This window comes from Rhinoraja longicauda, chromosome 18 (genome assembly GCF_053455715.1).
Source record: "Rhinoraja longicauda isolate Sanriku21f chromosome 18, sRhiLon1.1, whole genome shotgun sequence".
Classification (NCBI taxonomy): domain Eukaryota; kingdom Metazoa; phylum Chordata; class Chondrichthyes; order Rajiformes; family Arhynchobatidae; genus Rhinoraja; species Rhinoraja longicauda.
In genome coordinates, this window is record NC_135970.1 from 18061664 (window position 1) to 18089528 (window position 27865).

Sequence of the window (27865 nt, forward strand, 5' to 3'; positions counted from 1 at the left end):
ATCTTCGAAGCAAGAAATGCAGCAAGTGTAGAACAGCTGTTGCTAGCATTTTCGTCTCATACATGAAATAACTCTAAACTGGCCAAGTATTTTTTTTACATTCAATGGAAGTTAAGTGGAAAATGAGGTGGAACAAAGACATTTGGAGAGCTATATTAATTAAACACTGACGGATTTTCTGTTTGGTATTGACTTATTCCTCCGAGAAGTGGAATTGAAGTGGAAGTGATTATTTTATAGGTAAAGTCTTGTCTGCAGCATCTAATGTACAACCAAATACGATGCCAAGGTTTTTCCTTAGATTTTGTGTGCACCTGCTTAATTAATTCACAATGCAAAAATAAAGTTGTAAACTAGTACCTAGAATTCTTAGCATTATGCTCCTACCTGCCAGAATCAATTGTGTTCTCAGTGATACTAATCAGCGCACGTGCTGCTTGACGATTAAGCATACCAGCACTATATTGACGCCAGTAACTGGTCTAAGTGCAATTGTAATAAAATAGAAAACAATGTTAAAATATTTGGTGCCACTAATATCGAATAACAATAATCAACAGAGCCAACATACTTTCAAGCAATCACAAAAGAAATACAAGTACAGGTAGCTCTGATATAACATGACATATATACACCTAAGAAAGCTCATGTAAAAGAAAATCTATTGTGTCAATGGGGGAAAAGGGGATTAGTAAGTTTCCATGTGATAACATTCTTTTTTCCTAAGGATTTTCAAAAATACAGGTGTTTTTAATAGCGAAAAAATATATATTTTTGCGACTGCAAGCTAAAAATAGTAAAGGCTGTATGTTATATTGTTTAATTGAGTATCATTGTACAGATGTCAATCGAAGCGATTGCGTGTGATTTTCAACAACCAGCAGCTGTGAAAATGAGATTGTGTACTTAAAGACCATGGCATATAATACTGCGGCTAAATTGCATGGAAGCAGTTCTTATTCCCTTGACTTTTTTGAACAAAGACATTTTTTTTTTTACAGTTTGTCAATTTCCAAAGTAATTTTTAAGTGGTTCCCTAGTTCCCAATCATAACCAATTCAGCCCACATAATAAAAATCGTGTTCCCCAATTCGTCAATCTCATTAGAGCAAATTTGCTATTTGGAAACACGTTATAGCAGAACTACCTGTAACATGACAAACTGTGTAATTTAACCTTTTGAGCCTTTAAAAGACGTATCCTGGCTTCTTCCATCATGTCATCTATCTCACGAAGAGTAGGTTGCCAGATAATAGCCTTCTCACAGTCAGGGCAACGAGCACTTTTTGTGCTTGGCATAATTGAATCAATAGTAATCTGAAAACGAAAAAAAAAAAGTCACTTTATTATTGTAATATGCACAATTGCGATATGCAAGGGAAAGAGGAATTCCTCCACCCCACCTTTCAATCATTTTGTCATACCGTCCAATGGAGGTGATTTTAAAAATCATATTTCAGGATGCAAAAATTATTCACTGGCCTCACATATATTGGTCATGTTTAACTGCCCTCAAGAAAATGCTAATGGAACTTCTTAAATGACTACAGTTCATGTGCGGAGGAGCTCCCACAGAAGTTAAAATGGACAGTTGGAAAGTTTCAACCCAGCACAACTGAAGGATCGATGTTAAAATCAAGATATTGCATGAATTGAAGGGGACCTTAGATTTAATGAATTCCTACTACACCTGCTGGTCTGTTCTGTTAGTTAATACTAGATCAAGTGGGCCCGTTGGGTATTGGTGTAGCTCCCTCCACCCCCCACTCAATCCCCCTTATCCCCTCCTCCTCCCGCACTGACCCACTCCATACCCCCTCTTGCCCCTTCCCTGCCCCCACCCCCACTTGCCCCTCCCCTGCCCCCACCCCCACTTGCCCCTCCCCTGCCCCCACCCCCACTCCCCCCAGCCCAGCCTCCACCCCATTCCCCCCTCCCCACCCCTATTTCCCCTCCCCCATCTCTTCCTGCCCAAGTCCCAGTCTCCCCCCCCACCCCAATCTTCCCTCCTCCCCAGCCCCACTTGCCCCCACTATTTCCTCCTCCCCACCCCACCGGCCCTCCTCCCCAGCCCCACTCTTCCCCCACCCCCACTATTCCTCCACCCCCACTCTCTCCTCCCCCACCCCCACTCACTATCCCCCTTCCCCCCAACCCCTCCCCCCCTACTCTTCCCTCTTCCCCACCCCCACTGACCCCCACTGTCCCCCTTCCTCCCCACCCCCCGCTCTCTTCCCCCCACCACCACCCCCTTCCCCCCACCCTCCCCCTCCTCCCCCACCCCCACTCTCACTGCCCCCTTCCCCCCACCCCCACTCTCACTGCCCCCCTTCCCCCACACCCTTTCCCTCCCACCCCCACTCCCTTCCCGCACTCTCCCCCCTTCCCCCCACACTCTCTTCCCCCCACCACCACCCCCCACCCCTGCTGTCCCCCCAGTCCCACTCTCCCTCCCACTCTCCCTCCCACCCCCACTCTCTCCTCCTCCCACCCTCCCCCTCCCCTCTCCTCCCCCACCCCCCCCTTCCCCCACTCTCTCCTCCCCGACCCTCCCATTCTCTCCTCCCGCAGCCCCACTCTCACTCTCCCCCACCACCTTTCCCCACCCCCCCCTCTCCTCTCCCACCCCCCGCCTCCCCCACACTCTCCTCCCCCCACCCTCGCCCCCTCCTACCCCCACCCTTCCCTCCACCCACTCGCCCCCCACGTCCACTTACCTCCGTGGAGCCGTTGGCGGCAAAAGGCACTTACTGAGCATGCAAGGAGGAGGAGGGTGCGCCGGACTACTGGAAAGGCGGGCAGCGGACCTGGGACTACTCAAGGCCGGCGGTGGCGGGTCTGGGAGAGGGAAGAGAAGCGAGGGGAGAGAGGAGAGAAGCGAGGGGAGAGAGGAGAGAAGTGAGGGAAGAGAGGAGAGGGGAGCCCCTGATTGTGGGCGGACGGCTCCGCTAACGGCATCCATCTTGTTTGTGCGAGTGAAGAGAGAGGTCATACGTGCCCTATGGTGACGTCGTAAACACAGCACTTTGAAAAATGTGTTTAAAAATGAAAGTTTGAAACTTTAAATCTCTATAACTTAAAAAATATAAGACCAATTTAAATAAAATTTGGTATAAACAGTCGCCAGGAGATTAAGGTGGTGCTAAAATTGTGGCGCTATGGTTTACCGTTTTGGCTGCAGGTCCACATGTCCACAACCAAATTTCAAAATCTCAGAGAGATATGCATACATACAAATATATATATACAAATATATATATATACATATATATATATAATATATACACACACACACACAAGATGAGTTTTGGTTATATATATATATATAGATGCTTGGGAGGTGCTACTATCCCACATTGCTACAGTGCATTCATGATGCACAGAAAACATAGGCGTTGTTACTGCAGCAGATGCTTCCAACACAAACTTCTACTCTTTGGAGGCAGGTGAAATTAATTCCATTGCAAAGCATAAGTGCCTTGTAGTTGACAGGTAGGCCTTCAGAAGTCAGGAATATCCTTCTGTAGAAGCCAGAACATTTACATGGTTACTTCAACTGAATTTACAGTCATTGCTAGCCAAAAGATTTTGAGAGTGCGATGATGATAACACAGTTGAACATCCTGAAAAGTGAATATCTCTTATTATTCAGGTCTTATTAAATCATTAAGAATCACCAATGAAACCACCCATTTCTGGCCTCTTGATGCCTCAAGGCCTCAGTGAGTTGGCAACTTATTTTTAAAGTATGCCTACTCCTGATGATGCTCATCAGTCTGAAGAAGGGTCGACCCGAAACATCACCCATTCCTTCTCTGCTCCGCTCTTGCTCCCCCTCCCCCCCATTCATAACAAGGACAGAACCCCCCTTGTCCTCACCTTCCACCCCATCAGCCAGCGTATCCAACAAATTATCCTCCAACATTTCCATCACCTCCAACGGGATCCCACTACTGGCCACATCTTCCCATCTCCTCCCCTTTCTGCGTTCCAGAGACCGTTCCCTCCGTAACTCCCTGATCCACTCATCCCTTCCTACCCAAACCACCCCCTCCCCAGGCATCTTCCCCTGCAACCGCAGGAGATGCAACACCTGTCCCTTTACATCCCCCCTCGACTCCATCCAAGGACCCAAACTGTCTTTCCAGGTGAGACAGAAGTTCACCTGCACCTCCTCCAACCTCATCTATTGTATCCGCTGTTCCAGATGTCAACTTCTCTACATCGGTGAGACCAACCGCAGGCTCAGCGATCATTTCGCTCAACACCTTCGCTCAGTCCGCCTTAACCAACCTGATCTCCCAGTGGCTGAGCACTTCAACACCCCCTCCCACTCCCAGTCTGACCTTTCTGTCATGGGCCTCCTCCAGTGCCATAGTGAGGCCCAACGGAAATTGGAGGAACAGCACCTCATATTTCGCTTGGGCAGCTTACAGCCCAGCGGTATGAACATTGACTTCTCTACCTTTAGATAGTTCCTCTGTCCCTCCCTTCCCCTCCCCCTTCCCAGTTCTCCCACTGTCTTCCTGTCTCCACCTATATCTTTTCTTTGTCCCGCCCCCCCCTGACATCAGTCTGAAGAAGGGTCTCGACCCGAAACGTCACCCATTCCTTCTCTCCAAGATGTTAGAGGTTATACCAAAAATTAAGGATTTTCAGTTTGAGAATTTTAAAATACTCACATTTCTCTTACTTCTCTTGTATGGGTCATCAATCTGCACTAATTTTTCTGCCATTACCCAGTTTGCATCTGCAAGGAATCTATCCATTTTTAGTAAAGAAAATGTGTTGGCCTCACTTTCTCTGATACGCTGAATTGCGCTATACATAGCCATGCGCTTAGGAGCTGGAATATCACTAAGACCTTGAAAATAAACATACAATACATATTACTTCAAATCAGAGCCCAATGTTATTTCAGCTATTTTTAACCATTTAAATATCTGCGTAATTAATCACTGCAAATTCTGATCAAATATTTAACTGAGCTGTGAAATAAAAATTATCTATCTAATTGCACTCATTCATTTATTAACTGGATACTTCATTTATGCACCACCTTAGATCATACCTATTAATGTATTTATGGGAAGCCCAGTGGAACACCTTGTGAGCCACTACCACAGTGCTCCAGTGACCACATTCTCTCTATGCCCATGTTGGTTTCTTATGGGTGCTCCGAATGTCTTCCACATCCCAAAATATCAGGTGGACAAGTTAATTCGCCACTACTATAAATCGCCTCTAGAGTATAATGAGTGGTAGAACCAAACAGGAATTAAGGGAAATGTTTGGAGAAAATAGGATTAATGTAGTGTAAATGGAGGATTAATAGTTTCTGTTTGTTCCATGGACTGAAGAGCTTTCCCATGTTGTATATTTGCACCATCAATACATGTGCTTTATTACATTAATGATAATACATTTGTTGATTAAGATGTTACATTACTTAGACCCATATTGCTGTTGCACCATTACTGTTGCACATTCCATCCCCTTCAATCACAATTTGCTTATCGATGGCTTACTTAAGAATCACATAGCAATGTGCTGGGGGACACACTTCAAATTGGCAAATGAGAATGTTCCCAGAAAACATTCTTCTCTTGAATTTGTAGATGGAAATTGAATTTTCAACCATTGAGGATCCATGTACTAATTCAGTTTGCAAAGTGCGAGATTTGTGATCCCTCCTGTTACTTTTCTCTAAACGCATCAGCCATATTTAAATTGAAAATGTTTAAAAGGAGATAAAAAATGAATGCAAATTTTAAAATTCATTAATAAAAATCATTTAAATTATGTGAACATTAGTAATTGAATGAAGAACCCTCTAAAGATACAGGCAATTTTCTGGTCATTCAGACAGGTGGTCTTGCTATCCATACCACGTAGATTCTATGTCATAATTTGGTGTACTGTATGTTTACCCAAGGTATCGATGATCCATCCCATTGTGGTACCATTGATTAGCAGTGTCAATATTACAGTTCCTGATACATGCAGAAGTATCTGGAAAAAAAAATGTTAATCAAATGCAGTAGAATTAAATACACTTTGTAACTTTTCCCTTATGTGACCATCCCTTTCATAACATGAGCAAATGAAGCCTGACAGCAGCAGGAGCATGGAAGAACATGAAAGACAATGACCAAAGTTCCCAACTACGAGATCTCAGACTGAAAATCCTACTCTTCACCTAATCATTAGTTGTACTTCAAAGACATGGAAAAAAATCCAACTTTATCACCATTATTTTAACTCGTATAATTTCACTGCCTGCATTCAGTCTACCCATTAATAAGTTACAATGAACTAAATTACATCAGTGTGAGGCATATTAGTATGGAAGGGTATCCTGAGATCAAGGAGGTGGTGGTGTTGGATTTCTTGAAGAGCACCTAGATGGATAAGTCACCATGGCCTGATGGGATCTATTCCTGGGTATTGAGAGTCAAGAGATGAGATTGCAGATCCTCAACAAAGATATCTGTATCATTGTCCCGCCACAGACAAGGTCCCAAAGGATTGAAGAGTGGCCAATGCTGTTCTTTGCTTAAAAAGAGAAACAGGGATAATCTTGGAAATTATAGGTCTTTGACTCACACATCAGCGATAGGGAAGCTATTGAAGATGATTCTTAGAGATCGGATTTACACACATTTGGAAGATTAGGGGCAGTCAACATGGCTTTGGCTATGGCAGGTCATGTCCGACTAACTTGACTGATTTTTTAAGGAGACGACGAACGTGACCGATGATGGTAGGACAATGGATGTTGTCTCATGGACTTTAGAAAGGCATTTAAAAAGATCCCTCATGGGAGGCTGATCCAGAAGGTTAAGATACACTAGACCAAGTGAACCCGCCGGGCCCATTCCTCGTAGAGGGGGGACAGGGAAGGGGAGAGGGTGGCACTCAACTCAGCCCCGTGGCGCCAGCGCTGCAGCCAGAGCGACCCGAGGACCGAAAGCCTCTCCTGTATTGGTCTCGCACCCTCACCCCCCTTCCCACTCAATCCCCCTTATCCCCCCTCCTCCCCCCACTCTATCCCCCCTACCCCACCCCCACTCCCCTCACTCCTACTCCCCCTCCACACCCCGTCCCCTCCCCCCACTTCCTCTCTCCGCACCCCAGTTCATCCACTCCCCTCCCCCCCCCGCTCCCCCTCTCACCCCTCCCCACCACCTCCCCTCCTCCCACTTCCCCCCCCCTCTCACCCCTCCCCTCCACACCCCCACTCCAAGCCCTACCCCCTAGGGGGACAGGGAAGGGGGGACAGGGAAGGGGGGACAGGGAAGAGAGGACAGGGAAGGGGGGACAGGGAAGGGGGGACAGGGAAGTGGGGACAGGGAAGGGGGGACAGGGAAGGGGCGAGCCGTGGACCCAAAGGCTCTCCCTTATAGGTCTAGCACCCTCACTCCCCCCCACTCAATCCTCCTTATTCCCCTACTGACCCACTTCAACCCCCCTACCACACGCCCACTTGCCCCTCTCCCCCTCCCCCTCCCACCCCTCCTCCCACTCACCCCTCCTCCCACTCACCCCTCCTCCCACTCACCCCTCCCCCCCACCCACCCCTCCCCCTTCACGATGAAAGAATGGGTCAACTGGGCTTGTATTCACTGGAATTTATATGGATGAGAGGGGATCTTATAGAAAAAAATAAAATTCTTAAGGGACTGGACAGGTTAGATGCAGGAAAAATGTTCCCCATGTTGGGGGAGACCAGAAACAGGGGTCACAGTTTAAGAATATGGGATAGACCATTTAGGACTGAGATGAGGAAAAACTTTTTCACCCAGAGAGTTATGAATCTGTGGAATTTTCTGCCACAGAAGGCAGTGGAGGCCAATTCACCTGATGTTTTCAAGAGAGAGTTAGATATAGCTCTTCGGGCTAAAGGAATCAAGGGATATGGGGAAAAAGCAGGAACGGGGTATTGATTTTAGATGATCAACCATGATCATAATGAATGGCGGTGCAGCTCGAAGGGCCGAATGAACTACTCCTGCACCTATTTTTCTATGTTTCTATGAATGCATTTTGTACACTAAACAATCTTACCAGTGCATTGCTCTTTTAAATCATTATCACTTTATCAATTAAATGAATTACCATTCCAACTTCTGAAAAATGTGCATAAAAACTAAAGTGGATAATTTTACAGGCCTTTACTGAAGAAATACTGTTTGATTACTATTCCCTTACCTTGTTCCTAACATTCACTTCATCAAGTCCTTCCAATTGATACGCCATAAGAGCTAAACTTAGTGTGAAAGCCCCTTTTGTACCACTCCAAATGCAAACAGATGCCCAGCGCCAATTGAAGCCATAGCCCAAGCGTGTTAGCAATGGTGACAAACCCACAATAATTACAAGCCTACAAAAAACAAAAATATTCACAACTCAGTCACTCTATAGAGCTTAAGTACCAAAATATAGTATATTATTTTTCTATGTGGAATTTTAGAGAATTCTCTACATTGTCTATGTAATTCTATAAACACTCATTGTAAAGAGATCTATTCGCACGTTTGAGTCTATATGCTAATAACTAAACCTTTGAGAAACTATGATGATCCAGCATTCTTGAAATCTTGGTGGTGCCAGGGTGGCAGATTTTCCAGACTACTGAGTATTACTCCTAATACACCACACTTTTAATTCCCCTTTTTAAAAATTACTAGACTGAGGTGGACCCGTTGGGTCCAAATCTCTCCAGCGGGTATCTCCTGGGGCAACTCTCCCCCAACTGACTATCCGGCAACCCTCTCCAACGGACGAAGCCCGTTGCTGGGCGGGGAGTGTCCCCCGGGGCTGTGAGTAGGCGAGAGGGGACAGGGAAGGCGAGAGGGGACAGGGAAGGCGAGAGGGGACAGGGAAGGCGAGAGGGGACAGGGAAGGCGAGAGGGGACAGGGAAGGCGAGAGGGGACAGGGAAGGCGAGAGGGGACAGGGAAGGCGAGAGGGGACAGGGAAGGCGAGAGGGGACAGGGAAGGCGAGAGGGGGCAGGGAAGGCGAGAGGGGGCAGGGAAGGCGAGAGGGGACAGGGAAGGCGAGAGGGGACAGGGAAGGCGAGAGGGGACAGGGAAGGCGAGAGGGGACAGGGAAGGCGAGAGGGGACAGGGAAGGCGAGAGGGGACAGGGAAGGCGAGAGGGGACAGGGAAGGCGAGAGGGGACAGGGAAGGCGAGAGGGGACAGGGAAGGCGAGAGGGGACAGGGAAGGCGAGAGGGGACAGGGAAGGCGAGAGGGGACAGGGAAGGCGAGAGGGGACAGGGAAGGCGAGAGGGGACAGGGAAGGCGAGAGGGGACAGGGAAGGCGAGAGGGAGCCACTCACCTTGGCCCCGGGCCGCCTACACTGCAGCCAGAGCACATCGTGGACCCAAAGCCTCTCCTGCATTAGCTTAGCACCCTCCCCCTCCCCCCATATCCCCCCTCCCCCCCACTCTATCCCCCTCAACCCCCCTTCCTCCCCCACCCACTCACTCACTCACTCCATCCCCCCTCAACCCCCTTAAAACACCCCCAAACCTCGCCCGCATTGGTCTAGCACCATCCCTCCCCCACGCCCCGCCTCACCACCCCCCTCCCTCTGTCCCCCCCCACCCACCCCCCCACTCCCTCATATCCCCCCCTCCTCCCCCTCACCCACCCCATCCCCCTCAACCCCCCCATCCCCCTCAACCCCCCTTATCCCCCATCCCCTTCAACCCCCTTTATTCCCCCCCACCCACTCACTCCATCCCCCCTCAAAACTCCCCCAAACCTCGCCTGCATTGGTATAGCACCCTCCCTCATCCACTCCCCGCCCCACTAACCCCCCTCCCCGTCCACGCCCCACCACCCCCTCGCTCTGTCCCCCCACCCGTCCCCCCACTCCTCCCCCTCACCCACCCCATCACTCCATCCCCCCTCAACCCCCCTTAAAACTCCCCCAAACCTCGCCTGCATTGGTATAGCACCCTCCCTCATCCACTCCCCGCCCACCACCCCCCCTACCCTGTCCCCGCCCCACCACCCCCCTCCCTCTGTCCCCCCTACTCCCAGGGGCGGCACGGTAGCGCAGCGGTAGAGTTGCTGCTTTACAGCAAATGCAGCGCCGGAGACTCAGGTTCGATCCTGACTACGGGTGCTGCACTGTAAGGAGTTTGTACGTTCTCCCCGTGACCTGCGTGGGTTTTCTCCGAAATCTTCGGTTTCCTCCCACACTCCAAAGACGTACAGGTATGTAGGTTAATTGGCTGGGTAAATGTAAAAATTGTCCCTAGTGGGTGTAGGATAGTGTTAATGTACGGGGATCGCTGGGCGGCACGGACTTGGAGGGCCGAAAAGGCCTGTTTCCGGCTGTATATATATATATGATATATATGATATCCCCCTTATCCCCCCCTCCTCCCCCTCACCCACCCCATCCCCCTCAACCCCCCTTATCCCCCCCCACCCACTCACTCCATCCCCCCTCAACCCCCCCTTAAAACTCCCCCAAACCTCGCCTGCATTGGTATAGCACCCTCCCTCAAACACTCCCCGCCTCACCACCCCCCCTCCCCGTCCCCCCTACACCACGTCCCCCCCATCCCCCCCCTCCCCCCCTCTCCAGCACCCCCCCTCCCCCATCCCCCGTGTTGACACTACTTAGGCCTAAAACTGACCAAGTCGTAGGATGCACTAAATAGTGTTCGAGCAATGGCCATTATGAAACAAAGAGAGAACTTGCATTGCAAACAGTGAACAAATTAAATGTACACTAACAAAACGTTCAAAACACTAGATGTTTGCATCAGAATTGAGTTCTGAAGGGTCTTCGATTTATTAACTGCATCTTCTGTTATTGGTGCTGCTGAGCAAACTGATGCAAGTCATTTGCAGTATTATATTTTATATTGATTAGTTCTTGAATATCAAAACATCTGAAGTGGAAGGTGTTTATTTTCTGTTTTCCAATCCTCATATAAACTCTCAGATTATTGTGATTGAAGAATGGTTTGTGGTATAACTAGCAAAAAAATAAGTAGCCTTAATACTAAAAGCTGAAGAGCACATGCTCCAATGCTTGTTCTCTTCGGATAAATTATTGCACGAATAAAGACTTGCAGGAAATAAAACACTTTTTGAAAGCATTGAAAGTGAAGAGTTTTAGATAAACTACTATCTGAGACACGTCCAAGTATTAACACATTAACAGTACCCCTCCCTTTAATTCAAAATTGCATCCCTTAGTTATTAAAATAGACATCCATGAAAATAAACTCACCGCACTGTATTTAGTCCAAAGTAAAGTACCATGATGAAAAACGCATCAGTAATAGATACATGTGTCAATGCTCTTTGTGAAATGACAACTCCTACGATCATGAAGATGAGAGTATTGCCCAAGTATGTTAACAATTCCCAAAATCTGCAAGAGGTTTGAGAAAAAAAATCACATTATAACCAGAGCTGAAAGAATATTCCAAAAACTTCATAATGAACAGCCAGGTTCTGCAATAGCTTCTTCCCCCGAGCCATCAGACTCTTGAATTCACAATGATCCGCCGCCATTATTTTATGTGCGAGTTACTTATTTATTTTCTCTTTAATCAATTTTTATTATTTGGTATTACATTGTGAGCCAGTTGCAACGGAATTTCGTTCAAATATGCACTCGTCTGGTGTATTAGTTTTGAATGACAATAGCGTTATATTTATTCATTCATGATACCTACAAGTTTAAATTAGTTCCTGTTGATTTAATTACTCATTTTAACCAGAGAAGGTATACATCATGGTATAGATTAAAAAACATTGCTGTAGCAAGATGAGTAAATTAATTTAATGAAATAACTTCAATTTCTGAATGAACTTTGTAATCTTAGTAATAATTATTCAGTTGACTCAGATATCATGCAATGATGAAAACAATTGTATTTATACTGTCAAAAATATTTTAAAATAGTTATACACAACACAAATGAACACTGATAATTAATAATTAAGTAACAGCAATAACCTACATCAGCAAGACAAAGGAGATAGTGATCAACTTCAGGAAGCGAAAGGGTACACATTGATGGCGAGGTAGTGATGGTTGAAAGCTTCAGATTCCTAGGTGTAAATATCACCAACAACTTCTCGGACTACCCATTTTGAAGCAACACCAACGGCTCTACTTCCCTAGAAGGCTTAGGAAGTTCGGCATGTCCACAACTCTCACCAACAGATGCGCCGTAGAAAGCATTTTATCGGGATACATCACAGCATGGTTTGGGAACAGCTCCATCCAAGACCGCAAGAAATTGTAGAGAATGGTGGATGCACCCCAGACCATCACACAAACCAACTTTTCTTCTATTGACTCAATTTATACCTCATGCTGCCTCAGCAAGGCCACCAACATAATCAAGGATGAGTCACACCCTGGCCACTCCCTCTTCTCCCCTCTCCCATCCGACAAAAGATATTGAAGTGTAAAACGCACACCTTCAGATTCAGGGACAGTTTCTTCCCAGCTATTATCAGGCAACTGAACCATCCCACCACAACTAGAGAGTAGTGCTGAACTACTCTCTATTTCATTGGAGACCCTCGGACTATCTTTGATTGGACTTTACTGGCTTTATCTTGCACTAAATGTGATTCGCGTTATTCCCTTTATCATACTGAGATGTACGGTGGATGGCTTGATTGTAATCATGTATTGTCTTTCCGCTGACTGGTCAGAATGCAACAAAAGCTTTTCACTGTACCTCAGTACACGTGACAATAAACTAAACTAAACTAAACTATAAGGGAGGTTTCAAAATGAATTTGTGATAGTTCAAGGTTGCACTTTCCTGTTAGAATGAATGGCAAGACCGGAGTAAGGAACCTTAGATGACAAGAGATATTGATGTTCTGGTCAGAAAATAAGGAGGCATGGGTCAGATACAAGCAGTTGGGATCAACTGAATGCCTAGAATTTATGAGATGCGGGACTACACTTAAGAAGAAAATCAAGAGGGCAAAAAGAGGGCATGAGACAGCTTAGGCAGTAAGGATTAGGGGGAACCCAAAGAGATTTTATATAAAGGGAGAATAGGACACAAAGACCAAAGTGGACATTATGTTTGGAGCCCCAGGAGAAGGGCAAGGTCATCAATTGATATTTCCCTTCTGTTTTAACCATGGAGAAAATAGTGAAGACCTGGGAACTTGGGAAGGTTCAAGTGAATACTCGAGGACATGTCAAATCATCTCAGAATCCTAAGAAAATAATTTGCCCAAAACCATTTCTTGATCACAGTGTCAGTCTGAAGGGATGAAATTAGGCTGCTGGTGATATGGATGGTGAAATGAACTTGAAGTTGTTCAATATCTCAACAGCAGTTCTGTTGATGAGGACAGGGATGTGTTCACTCCCTTGCTTCCCAAGATCAACAACCTTGGTCTTGGTGATGTTAAAGGCTAAACTGTCATCCTGACACCAAGCAAGGTTCTCGATCTCTTTCCTGTCCTGTCTCATCATTACTGTTGATCGAGCTGACAGCGATATCTTCTGCAAGTTTAATGATCAGGTTGGAGTTGCACAGGGAATAGAGCAAGGGACTAAGCACAAATCCTAAGGAGTACAATTGTTGAGGGTCAAGGTGGATGAAATGTTATGACCCATTCCAATTGAATGAAGTTTGCCAGTCAGGAAGTCCAGAAGCCACGGTCCAGAAGTTTAGGGATAATCTTATTCAGCATTATGGTGCTGAGGTTTGAGCTGTGGCCAATCATTAGCATTCTGACATAGGTATTATTTTTGTCAAGGTGATTCCAGAGCCAAATGTAGTGCAAGGGAGATGGTATCCTATATAGACCTATTTTCTCCTGTACGCGTGTTAAAAAGGGTCTAGATTATCTAGAAGACTGGCAGAGATTACCATTTTTTCCAAAGTACTTCATTATAATAATAATAATAATGCATTACATTTATATAGGCTTTTCATACACTCAAAGACGCTTTACAGGGATTTAAAGAACATAGGGAAGTGAATAAATAGATAAATAAGTAAACGAACAGAGAAAGGAGACAGAGGGTGAGGTGACCTTCAGTGGTTGAAGGCAGTACAGAACAGGTGAGACTTCAGTGATGTTTTGAATGTGGTGAGTGAGGAGGAGTCTCTGACGGTTTGGGGTAGTGAGTTCCATAGGGTGGGAGCAGCGATGGAGAAAGCCCTGTCCCCCCAGGATCTGTGTTTGGTCCGGATGGGGGGGGATAGGAGATTGGCAGCAGCAGAGCGGAGGGTGCAGGTGGGAGTGTGCCTGTGGAGGAGGTCAGTCAGGTAGGATGGGGCCAGGTTATGGAGGGCTTTGTAGGTCATGAGGAGGATTTTGTACTGGATTCTCTGGGGGATGGGGAGCCAGTGGAGTTTGTAAAGGACGGGGGTGATATGGTCACGGATCGGGGTGTGGGTGAGTAGACGGGCAGCGGAGATTTGAATGTATTGAAGTTTACTGATGATTTTTGAGGGTGCGCCATAGAGGAGGCTGTTGCAGTAGTCCAGACAGGAGGTGATGAAGGCGTGGATGAGGGTTTCTGCAGCTGTGGAGGAGAGGGATGGACGGAGACGGGCAATGTTTTTGAGGTGGAAGAAGGCTAAGGCTGTCTTTGTGATATGTTTGATGTGTTTGTCGAAGGAGAGGGTTTGATCAAAGATGATTCCAAGATTCCGGATGTGAGGGGAGGTGGATACTGGGAGACCATCAATATTGAGGATGAAGTTTTGGGTGGATTTGGTGAGCGTTTTTGGACCAATGATGATGATTTCAGATTTGTTGCAGTTGAGTTTGAGGAAATTATGGTCGAAGTTACATTGGTAGTCATTCAAACAGGTCATTTTTATTTTTCTTAAGAGACTGGGTACATTTCCTTGGGTCAGGTGGGGACAGTGTTGAAGTGAAAGATTGAATATGTCCACAAAGACTATGGCCAATTGATTGGGGCACAATTTCTGAACATTTTCTGAGAGGTTCCTTCATGAAAGCAGATCTGACTTCTGCCACCAAGGTGTATGAGACACAGCCAGTAGGGTGACACACCTTGCTGCAACTTTATTTGCCTTTTTAAAACAGGCGTAAAATTGAACCTGTCTAGTTGTCATTGCCAGAGTTTGCCGTGATAGTATTCGGGCACTGCCAGTCGCCTGTTGTCCGCTTGCTTCAACTGAGCCTTCGGCTTGTTCTGGTATTCTCTCTAGGCATCCTTCAGTAACCTTACAAAGATCATACTTAGCCTTCCTGTACAGTACAGTATCATCCTTCTTGAAAGCCTGATATGGACTTCTGCAGAGCGTTAATCATCCTGTTCATCGAAGGTTTCTGCTAGGATTGACCCTAAGTGCCTTTGTCGGAACACAGTCGTCAACAAACTTCTTGAGGAAACAGGTGGTGACTGAAATATACACACTTAAGTCGGATGAAATGGTCTTGAACATGTCCCAACACACTGACTCAAGGTAGTTGTAGACTCTTAGTCTCCTTAGACAACTGCTATACTACTCTTTTCACACTCGATCTGTCTGAAAGCAAGCAGAACCTGCACTAATCACACTGGCCAAAATGAGGGCAAGGGATGTTGAAAGGTGTTATTGCTGGTGAAGTAGCAGTGGTTTAAAGTGTGAAATCCCCGCATGGAGCAGGAGACATGTTAATGTATTTGGCCAGTACATTGCTGAAGTTAGCTTGATTGAAGTTACAAGCGATGATGAACTGAGCATCACGGTTTGCTGTTTCAAGAGACTTGATGACAGAGTATAATTTGTTCAGTGCCACGTTAGGATTGGGTTGCGCTGGTAAATAGACTGTTGACAAGATGGTAGATGTGTATTCCCTTGGTAGATAAAAGGAATGACATCAATCTTCCAATGGAAACAAGATAATTCGTCCATCCTAGTTCTCTGACTAATTTCACTGTGTTCCTTATTTAATTTTACTGATTGCATGTCTTGTTGTCACCTTCCCCTCAGCTAACAATGATCAATTCTACATTTTCCTTTATCCCCATCCCCTTTGATCTCTCGTTTTCCTTACCCTTGCATATCATTGACTCCCTCTCCCGACTCTCAGTCTGAAGAAGGGTCTCGACCTGAAACGTCACCTATTCCTTCAAGCCATAGATGCTTCCTGTTCCGCTGAGTTACTCCAGCAGTTTATGTCTATCGTCGGTGTAAACCAGCATCTGCAGTTCCTTCCTACACACCCTAATTAGACATTCTTAATTTAATGCTCATGCATTGTCCTTTACTATATGGTACTGCAGGTTCCAGCACTGATCCTGTCCTACCCATTTTGGCTGGATGGCTCAGGTAGGGAGGTGGCAATTTTGATGCCTCACATTGGATAAGTGGAATTGCATTTTACCCAACTCATTGCAGGTTATTACAGTACAACTTTGACTCCCTCCAAGACTTGCATCAAATTTCTTATTTGTTCCCTTTACCATTACAATTTGCATACATATCTACTCATTTTAGAATCATTAGGTTGCAACAGCTGTGCAAATTTCATGCCCCCTAAAAAACAGAAGACACTTCGCAAACTTATAAATCTGACTAATTTCATTTTATTTTACGTCTAATAAAATAAATCAAAGTGTGAAGTATAATAAATTAGTGCCGATACTCACCGCATTAAGAATACCTCAATCTCTGGGCTAAAACTCACTGTATCCATAAACAGTCCCATAAAAGTAACAGATATCACACCTGACATACCAACCCATTCACCTGGAAATTAAATTTAAATACAGATGGTCAACAAAATAGAAGTATTTGAACATTGCAACAAAGCTTGCATGTTAAGCTTGCATGCAAGATTTAAAACAATAGCAATGTAAATGTAAGGGAAGGAAGCACCTAAATTCAACCAGCATGAAATTTAAAACACACAAATACATCCCAAAACTGGATATTCTTCATGAAAGAACATCTCCATATATTTGCCAGACCAGATACAGTGAGGATTTTCCCAATAACAGCTTTCCATACTCATGATTCAGAGAATATGGAATATCAGATAGACTACAAGCCCACCGACTCGCACAGCTATCTGGACTACACTTCTTCCCACCCGGTCCCCTGCAAAAAGTCTATCCCCTACTCCCAATTCCTCCGTCTACGCCGCATCTGCGCCCGGGATGAGGTGTTTCAGACTAGGGCTTCCAAGATGTCCTCGTTTTTCAGAAAACGGGGCTTCCCCTCCTCCATTATAGATGAGGCTCTCACTAGGGTCTCTTCTACATCCCGCAGCTCCGCTCTTGCTCCCCCTCCCCCCACTCGCAACAAGGACAGGATCACCCTCGTTCTCACCTTCCACCCCACCAGCCAGCGGATCCAACATATCATCCACCAACATTTCCGTCACCTACAACAGGACCCCACCACTGGCCATATCTTCCCATCCCCTCCCCTCTCTGCGTTCCGCAGAGACCGTTCCCTCCACAACTCCCTGGTCCACTCGTCCCTTCCTACCCAAACCACCCTAACCCCGGGCACTTTCCCTTGCAACCGCACGAGATGCAACACCTGTCCCTTTACCTCCCCCCTCAACTCCATCAAAGGACCCAAACAGTCTTTCCAGGTGAGACAGAGGTTCACCTGCACCTCCTCCAACCTCATCTACTGCATCCGCTGCTCTAGATGTCAACTTATTTATATCGGCGAAACCAAGTGCAGGCTCGGCGATCGCTTCGCTGAACACCTGCGCTCGGTCCGCATTAACGCAACTGATCTCCCGGTGGCCCAGCACTTTAACTCCCCCTCCCATTCCCAGTCTGACCTCTCTGTCATGGGCCTCCTCCAGTGCCATAGTGAGGCCCGCCGGAAATTGGAGGAGCAGCACCTCATATTTCGCCTGGGCAGTTTGCGGCCCGGTGGTATGAACGTCGACTTCTCCAACTTCAGATAGCTCCTCTGTCCCTCCCTTCCCCTCCTCCTTCCCAGATCTCCCTCTATCTTCCTGTCTCCACCTATATCCTTCCTTTGTCCCACCCCCGACATCAGTCTGAAGAAGGGTCTCGACCCGAAACGTCACCCATTCCTTCTCTCCCGAGATGCTGCCTGACCTGCTGAGTTACTCCAGCATTTTGTGAATAAATCGATTTGTACCAGCATCTGCAGTTATTTTCTTATATATTAGACAACAGATACCCTCTTTACCAATGAATGATACAGATGATTTTGAGGCGCATGCCCCTCACCTGCTTCCATTTATGTTAAATTAGGAAAAATTCACAATTTCAAATCAATAGACAATAGGTGCAGGAGTAGGCCATTCGGCCCTTCGAGTCAACACCGCCAATCAATGTGATCATGGCTGATCATTTACAATCAGTACCCCGTTCCTACCCTCTTCCCATACCCCCCGACTCCACTATCATTAAGAGCTCTGTCTAGCTCTCTCTTGAAAGCATCCAGAGAATTGGCCCCCACTGCCTTCTGAGGCAGAATTCCATAGATTTACAACTCTCCGAGTGAAAAAGTTTATCCTCATCTCAGTTCTAAATGACCTACCCCTTATTCTTAAACTGTGGCCCCTAGTTCTGGACTCCCCAACATTGGGAATATGTTTCCTGCCTTATCGTGTCCAATCCCTTAATAATCTTATATGTTTCAAAAAGATCCCCTCTCATCCTTCTAAATTCCAGTGTATCCAAGCCTAGTCACTACAGTCTTTCAAAATACGACAGTCCCGCCATTCTGGGAATTAACCTAGTGAACCTACGCTGCACTCCGTCAATAGCAGGAATGTCCTTCCTCAAATTTGCTTATTTGCCAGTAAGAATTTCATTGTTCTGTTGTCAGTACACATGACAATTAAACACCCTTAACTTTTGAATACAAATACTCGAAAATCCCTCTCAAATTACACGCCATCTTGACTTGGAAATACATAATTAATTCTTCATTTTTCAATCACCATCACACCACGGCTCCAATAGTATAAGATGAAAACGTTGCCATCTTTGGAAAGGCAATTAGAGATGGACAATGATTTTTGGCTTTTCGATAACACATTATCAGGCAACTGAATCATCCTACCAATCAGAGAGCAGTGCTGAACTACTATCTACCTCTTTGATGACCCTCAGACTATCCTTGATCGGACTTGTTGGCTTTACCTTGCATTAAAAGTTATTCTATTATTGTATCTATACACTGTAAATGTATCAATTGTAATCATGATTTGTCTTTCTGCTGACTAGTTGGCACGCAACAAAAAGCTTTTCACTGTACCTCGGTACATGTGACAATAAATTAAACTGAAATATATAATGCACAAAAAAATATAGAACCTTTTCCGAACACAATCTTTATTCACGTTAATAGGTTTTGGTAGATATCCACATGATTAAGTGGTTGAAGTTCGCCAACACTACAAATTATTATCAATAGTTCACAGAATAGCAAATACAAATTTGATGATCAATACTCTATCTTCATATGTGGTATGGGAATCTTATGAATAAACTTTGCAAAAATCAAAACATGCTTACTGGTATAGAATGTTATGTAAGTAAGTGCCAAACTTATTGTTATCTCCGTTAAACCATCATTAAAAATATAGGTCAGGCCAAACATGGTGACTTTGGACATTGCATATCCAAATATTGGGCTGACAAACACCTTCAGCAGCAGTTTTACAGTAAGTCCAGTAGCTGTAGAAAAATAGAAAAACATTGGTTTCAACAAATATTGGTCTAAATCATTTTCCTTCTACTTCCCATAACTTTAAGCTTCATAGTTTAAATGCTTACAGGGAAGCAAATCAAAAAAATACATGATGTTGGAAGTAATTTTTCCTCATCTCTCATTCTGAAACCGTGTCCTGAGATTCTGGTCCCCCCTCCCGCCTTGGGAGAACATCCTCTGAGCATTCACTCTGACAATCCCCCTCAGAATTTTGCATTTCAATAAGATCACTTCTTACTCTTCTAAATTCCAATTATTAGACATCAACTATTCATCGCAGGATGAATAGCTAAATAACTTTTCTTCGCTGCTTTCAATTAAAGTATATCTTCCCCTAAATACGAGATCAAAGTTGACTGCAATTTTTGAGGAGCAGTGTCTTCATGTAAAGTCATATAAAAACTTCCCTGCTTTTATATTCCAACCTCCTACATAAAAAGGTTTAACATTCCGTTAGTCTTCCTAGTTACTGCAGTGCCTGCATGTTAACTTTTCATTCAAAAAAAATAAAACGCAGGAAGAACTCAGCAGCTCAGGCAGCATCTGTGGGGGAAATGGGTAGATATTTCGGGTTAGGAGCCTTCTTCAGATTTATGTCTCCTCGCTAACATTTTGTATTGCATGTACCAAGACTCGCACATCCATTTGTATCATTACAATTTGTCTCACTGTTTAAAATCACAATTTGCTTTGTCATTCTTGATTCCAAAATAAATAGTCTAATTATTCCACCTTATAAGGCACTAATTAAACTTCCTCTCTGGGCCTGAAGGGTTTGAAAGTTGCTAAACAATTTTAAAAAATCAATGGTGTGTAAAATATTTGATGATGGAAAAAGGGATATTACTAAGAGCACAAGCTGATAAGACCAACTGACTTTCACACAAATTTTCATTTTCTATGGTGAACCATTTTATGCAAGATTTTTTGTCTTGAATAAATTGAATGATAGCGCCACAATTTTAGACCCACCTTACTCACCATTCCCCCGTGCATGGAGTAAACCCACTTTTGTTACTTTTTAAAAACAATTTACCTTATAAACTTTAATAAATGCACTCCCCCCCCCTTGGAGGACCAGTGGGAGGACCGACACCCGCCCCGGCATGGTCCGCGCCTGTCCTTCCTCCCATGATGCAGCGTGTGGCAGAGGCTGGGGCAGAGGGTCCAACAAGATTGCCGACCCCACCGCTCCCCGCCGATTGTAGCCGAGCTGCAGGAGAGGCTTCGGCTTCACGCCCCCGGACCTGCAGGAGAAATGGGGCCGCGGTCAGTGGCTTCTCCCTGTCCACCCAGGGCCCCGGGAGACACTCCCTGCCTGCCAACGGGTCCTTGCCTGCCAACGGGTCCATTGGGGGATTGGGGTGGGGTGGGGGGGTTGGGGTGGGGGGAGGGGGGCACTGGAGGTGGAATGGGGAGTATGGGGTGGGTGTGGGGGAGCAGGGCACGGGGGGGGGGGAGTGGGGGTGGGGTGGGTGGGTGGGGCTGGCTGTGGGGGTGGGGATGGGAGGGAGAGGGGGAACGGAGGTGGGGGGAGGGGAGAGGGGGGGATGGGAGTGGAGAGGGTGAGTGGGGGTGGGGGAGGGGAGTGGAGAGAGGGAGCGGGATGGGGAGAGGAGGGAGGGGAGGGGGTGTGGAGGGAGGGAGTGGGAGTGGGGAGGGGGGGAATGGGGTGTGGGGAGTAGGAGTGGGAGGGAGGGGAATGGGAGGGGTAGGGGAGATGGAGCGGGTGAGTGGGGGGTGGAGGGGGGATAAGGGGGATTGAGTGGTGGGTGGAGGGGGGGATAAGGGGGATTGAGTGGGGGGGTGAGGGTGCTAGACCAATACAGGAGAGGCTTTGGGTCCACGGCTCACTCTGGCTGCAGCGCTGCCGCCACAGGGCTGAGGTGAGTGGCACCCTCTCCCCTTCCCTGTCCCCCCTCTACGAGGAATGGGCCCTACGGGTCCACTTGGTCCAGTATATTATTAAAACTCTGTGGTCGTTTGTGGATGAAAATAGTTTGGGTCTTCACACAGCCACTCTCGTCCACCCATGGCCGCAACAGACACTCCCCACCCGGCAATAGTTTGGCACCCTCTCCCCTTCCCCGTCCCCGTCCCTCCTCTACGAGGAATGGGCCCAACGGGTTCACTTGGTCTAGTAAGAAAATAAAACTATTTCCATGTAGCCTCCTACAGTAATCAGGCACCCGTGTTGCTTTAAGAACACAGGCTGCAAGTTACTCTGCAGAAGGCTATAGAAATTGACAAGCAATTGTCTTGATTGACATTTGTGCAATGTTATTCATAAGCAATGCTGATGTATTTTAGCTTGCAGTAACAAAAATACATTTTTTAGCTGTTAACAAGAACCTTGTATTTGAAAATCTTGCAGGAAAATAAAAAGCCGTAATTGCAAGTTTGAAACACCTCTCGCCCTGAACCCCTTTTACCCTACTGACATAATTATTTTACAGTGCAAGATTTCATAGGAATGCAACTATTGTGTTTAACATAACTATTTGTACTACAGCTTGGTTATTGAATAAAAGCCTATATCTGCATACTCCCTGAACAAGCTCATTCTACATTTCCTGAGACTGCTCCACTGCACCAAAGTCCCCAATTGACAGTCTGAAGAAGGGTCACGACCCGAAGCGCCACCCATTCCTTCTCTCCAGAGATGCTGCCTGTTCCATTGTTACTCCAGCTTTGTGTGTCTATCCCCAAGTGATAGAGATCCAAATACAAATACATTAATATGTAAAATTAAAGCATAATTTGAGATATGCTGTGTACTCTGACTAAAAAAATATACACAACAATTTTTAAAAAGGTTTGTTCTTACCATCAACATCATTTGGTTCAAGAGAAAGATCTCGAAAGACTTCAAACATGACAATGGAAGTGCCATCATTCAGCAATGATTCCCCTTCGATTAACAGAGTAAGAGCTTTATTTGCACCTAAATTGGATGTATATAGTATATTTTCAATATAGACCATTTCAGTACATTTTAATCGCTACTTTCCTATTTAATAATTTACTTTATTTTCAAAATTTGCATAGATAACAAAGAGGCGAAAATGTTTGGTTACTATTTAAACATCGAGGAAAGTCATAAATCAAACAGTTACATTTTTCTTATATAATCTACATCTTATTTGACCCTTTTGAAGAAAACAACTTTCCCTGCTGCCAGGGAGATTCTATGAGAATGTATTCTCTAACCGGCAGCTGCAATTATGTCAATTACAGGATATTCTACAATGACACCATTGAAAGAAAGATTATAATTATAATATCAACCCTGGGTGGCACAGTGGCGTAGTGGTAGAGCAGGCCTCTGAAACTATGGGCATTATTGCTGGACCTTTGTTTACAATTGCTTTGCAACACAACTCACTGTTTTGCCCCAGTCCACCATTCTCACAGCCCCTCCCCCAAGTTCAGATGTTCTACCTCATAGCACTGTGGTCACTGAAAGCTTATACCACATGCAAATACACTGTGCAGATTCTATGCAAATTTAATGGGCTAGAGTCAGCAGTACTAGTTTTCAGTGAATTATAGGTTTTCAAACATTCTGCAGAGCACAGAAATCCAAGAGTTCAAGTGATAAGAAGGCAGCACTTAGGTCATCACACTTATTTGATTCCACTTAACCCAAAAGGTAGAATCCCATGCACTTAGGTATTGCATCTCTGAGCCAACATTATCCAGAAGATTGAGTCATTGGAAAGTATTTATTTAATATTTCAATGTTTCTAATTATACCCAACTGTTTTACAATTTTAATTTCCTCAATTTTGGCAGTTTTTTAATGTTTCTAAAGGTCAGAGACATTTAAAGTAGCAATACAAGGCAAAGCTCTAGATGCAGCCTTGCCTTGCCTTAAATTCAAGAGGCAAGGCCAGAGCAAGCCTAAATGTGACAGAAGTGCTGTCCAACAGGAAGATTAGCCTTTCACATCCAAACCAGGTGAGAGGCAAGACTGTAGAATCACTGCCAAATCCAGCAAAATAAACAAGTGCTGAGAGCCCGTGCATACGTTGGATGTTCAGTTACAGGTATTTGGAATATTGGAGATATTTTCAGTAGATTCTTAAGTGTAAAGTTGTTTCAAATAATATTTTCCTGACATATACATTTTTCCCATGCCAACAATGATTTTTATTGCCACAAAGCTTAGTAGTTACATTGGACATTTTCAGATCACTGATTAAATGCTCTTCTCCATCAGGTGGCAGAAAATTAATCTTCCACCAAATTCTATTCCACCTTCATATTGCTTTGTTACTAATCCATCATTGCTCAATACATATAAATGACGACAGGGAAACAGGTCTTGTAAATCCACCAAAAATATCCTTCTGCACAAGTTATTACTGACCACAGGAAAATGGCAGAGAAAAATATTGGAGGAACAGTCATCAGTTCAAAAATATTGGAAGAATAGTCTTCAGTAGCCCCCTCAACATTGTTCTGGAACTCTTTTGGCTTACGAACACCTGGTTCATTGATAGCTCTTCAGCATCCTCTCTTTTCTGATACTGCAGCAAACATTTTTGCACAACCTCATCCAAATTTTTTTCCTCAGAGGTTATCAGCTTCCTTTGTGACAAAGATTTCTTGGCAAACACATTCTATAACAGTTGTCAACAAGAAACAGTATTATGACAGGGTAGGTGGTGGAAAAAAGGTTTAGCCCAATTTCTTCTCCATCGGAGTAAACAAAAACTGAATAAAGTGTTTCTAAGTCTTCAAAATAAGATTTTTTTTAAATGGCACTCCCTCTGCTTAATCACATGATGCAATACCAAGGGTTATGGGTACTTACCCAATGTTTTTTCTGTCTCATATCTTGGATGAGAAGTTAGAGAAGGTAAACCAAAGCAAATATTGCATTATTTGAATATTTACTAACGTTTAGTCAATCTTGGGAAAGATAAAAGCCTACCTTACTTGTATAAAAAAGACAACTAATCCTCACTAAAGTCAATCCAATGGGAAATACCTAGCAACTTGAACACTATAAAAGATATTGTGGACCAACTAGGAGATTTTCAAAAATCCAGATTCTTCAAAAGCAACACTGAAGAATCCACAAAACAGACCGATGATGTCAGCCACATCACTCTTTTGAAATGATTCTCTGATGTTATGATTCCCTGAGGTTTTGATGTAAAGTTAACGTTCAGGCAGGCTCCATGAGCACCAAATTGCCTCTGGAGTGTTAAACTAATTACCAAATATGCACAAAAGCTGTAAATTTCTTGGTAGCATAACTGCAATCCTCCTCTCCTAGTATTCCCACCTGATTTGATCTCTTCATCCCAAGAACAATTCTATCTGTGTTGTGTTTGCGAGAGTCAGGCTGGGTGACACTGTATATGGATTCATCAATAATCTGTAAATGCTTGTCATTACAAAATTTATTTTTCCTTTAGTTCCTCAAATGTTAATTGTAATTCACAATTAGTAGATTTTCTATAGTGAAGGCATATCAGGTTCCTTCTATAATAGTAGCAAATACATTTTTAAAATACTTGATTTGATGTGATATACTTGGCACCAATCTCAAGTAGTAAAATTAATTGTACAATGCAATTGTACAATTACTCTCTTCTGAAGTGACTAGCATTGAAGATTCTAGACGACTCAAAAGGCATCCAGGCTGCACCATATAGCATATTCCTGTATTTACTTCTAATGCTAAAACACAAAGAAACCATGGCTTCAGCTTCCAGTTAGAAGCATGCTTTACTGTTGTACAGCCAATACATTCGCATCAATTCCAGATGTTCTGCCACCAGCCATTTTACTATTCAAATGTTCATGGATAGATTGCACATTTTAAAAGCTTCCATTGTCATACATCCTCTCCTAAACTTTGTTTGTTCCACCACTAAACAGCAGGAGCATTAATACCTTTTTGACATTTTAATATATTTTCAAGTGATCCAGCCCAATCTCCTCAAGCAATTAGCATTCAATTGATCCTGCAAATATACACCAGAAATATATTGTAAATCTACTTCTGTTGTGACTAAGGTTCATGGTTATTTTAGTGAAGTATTAATTTATATTTATCCATATACATCTATCTATATATATATATATATTTATATTTCTAAAAGTCTCTGTTTGTGTGTATATTAATTGTATATTATTTGGAGCTTGACACAGCCAAAACGGTACACGATAGCGCGACGATTTTAGGCCCACCTTACTCACCATTGTCCTGTGGTTTCAATGAATGTTATTTTATTTTTTTTAATCACTTTTTAATCTTTCAAAATCTCTTTTTAAAGTTTAAAAAATCACTTTTTTCTCCCTTTAGCCATCACCCGCGTATGACGTCACAATGGGAAGTCTGAGTCCGCGCCTGCGCAGTTGGGACCGGTTCATATGATCAAGGCTTGCCAGATCAGCTCTGGCGCCTGGGCAGTAATAAAGTTTTTAAAATTTCCACTTATCTTGCCCGTGTTCAGCGTTGACGTCACAATGGCACCCGCTCGAGTGACGGCCAATGAGGGGGGGGGGGGTGGGGGTGGGATTAAAATGACTGCCGGGGGTGGGGCCTGCCAGAGTGCTGGAAGTCGCGGCCAACGAGGAGGGGGCGCGGACTGACTTTAACAAATGCACTCTCCCCCCCTCCCCCCCGGAGGACCAGCGGGACGACCGCCACCCGTCCCAGCATGCCTCCCGCCTGACCTTCCTCCCTTGGTGCTGCGCGGCACCAGAGGCTGCGGGGCGGGGGGGAAGGGAGGGGGCAGTGGAGGGGGAGTGGAGGGAGGGGGAGGAGATGGGGTGGGTGAGTGGGGGGGAGTTGGGGTGGGGGAAGGGGAGGGGGTAGAAGGGGTGGGGGAAGGGGAGGGGTTAGTAGGGGTGGAGAGGGGGTTGGGGTGGGGGGGGAAGGGAAGGGGTGGGGGAGGCGGGAAGGGTGGGGTGAAGGTGGTAGGGTAGGGGTGGGGGTGGTAGGGGAGGGGAGGGGCGAGGGGTGGGGGAGTTGGGTTGGGGGGGAGGGGAGGGTGTTACACCGATGCAGGAGAGGCTTTAGGTCCACAGCTCACTCTGGCTGCAGTGCTGGCAGCACGAGGCCGAGGTGAGTGGCTCCCTCTCCCCTTCTCTGTCCCCCCTCGCCCGCCTACGGCCCCGGGACATACTTCCCGCCCGGGAGGGGAGTTGGGTGGGTGGAGGGGAGAGGGGATAGAGTGGGTGAGATGGGGGATGGAGTGGGGGGAAGGAGGGGGGGGGATGGAGTGGGTGAGGAGGGGGGATGGAGTGGGAGATGGAGTGATGGGGAGGGGCAGATGGAGTGGGGTGGGTGGGCAGTGGAAGTGGGGGAGGGGAGGGTGTTACACCAATGCAGGAGAGCTTTGGGCCTAATGGATGGCTGTCGCATCTGCGCATGCACGGTTTGAAGAGGGTTGCCTTATTGTGATCAGCTCCGGCGTGTGCGCAGTTGGGGGAAGGTTGCCACGTTACCTTCAGCTCCGACGCGTGCGCATTTGGGGGAGAATTGCCATTTTGTGTACAGCTCCGACCTCATGCTCGACGCCCGATTGGCCAGGGTCCCACGTGGGGGGAGCGCCGGTGCTACCCAATCTGATTGGTCGCTGGCACGTCCTGATTTGCTCCTGCCGCTCACCCTCAAGTGGGGTCCATTGATTGGCTACAACCTCCTATTCGACACCCGATTGGCTTGGGTTCCCACGTCGGGTCGAATGATTGGCTCCGACCTCCCGCTCGACTGGTCCAGGTCCCACGTGGGGGGAGCGGTTTCTTCCCACACAAATCAACCTCCGTCGCAGTCGAGCTGACGCGGCTGCTGAATGAGGGCACAGTCTCGAGGATCTCCAAGAGAGGATTTTAACGATAAAAAGTAAAAACAATAGACAATAGACAATAGGTGCAGGAGTAGGCCATTCAGCCCTTCGAGCCAGCACCGCCATTCAATGCGATCATGGCTGAACACTCTCAATCAGTACCCCGTTCCTGCCTTCTCCCCATACCCCCTCACTCCGCTATCCTTAAGAGCTCTATCCAGCTCTCTCTTGAAAGCATCCAACGAACTGGCCTCCACTGCCTTCTGAGGCAGAGAATTCCACACCTTCACCACTCTCTGGCTGAAAAAGTTCTTCCTCATCTCCGTTCTAAATGGCCTACCCCTTATTCTTAAACTG

General features: G+C 45.6%; 2 protein-coding genes across 2 annotated transcripts in view; one reads left to right on the plus strand and one right to left on the minus strand.

Moving 5' to 3' along the window:
• LOC144602290 (galanin peptides-like) overlaps nucleotides 1–27865 on the plus strand; it is a 411360-nt gene that overhangs the window by 309062 nt on the left and 74433 nt on the right. The window lies entirely within an intron of this gene.
• Nucleotides 1–27865, minus strand: part of LOC144602286 (sperm-specific sodium:proton exchanger-like) — a 159929-nt gene that overhangs the window by 92235 nt on the left and 39829 nt on the right. The window contains exons 5-13 of the mRNA XM_078415200.1: nucleotides 22525–22641; nucleotides 19502–19663; nucleotides 16634–16733; nucleotides 11261–11404; nucleotides 8212–8383; nucleotides 5931–6012; nucleotides 4683–4864; nucleotides 1177–1317; nucleotides 388–482 (exon numbers count right to left, since the gene is read on the minus strand). Of these exons, the coding sequence (XP_078271326.1) occupies nucleotides 388–482; nucleotides 1177–1317; nucleotides 4683–4864; nucleotides 5931–6012; nucleotides 8212–8383; nucleotides 11261–11404; nucleotides 16634–16733; nucleotides 19502–19663; nucleotides 22525–22641 (1195 nt within the window). The remainder of the gene's footprint in view (nucleotides 1–387; nucleotides 483–1176; nucleotides 1318–4682; nucleotides 4865–5930; nucleotides 6013–8211; nucleotides 8384–11260; nucleotides 11405–16633; nucleotides 16734–19501; nucleotides 19664–22524; nucleotides 22642–27865) is intronic.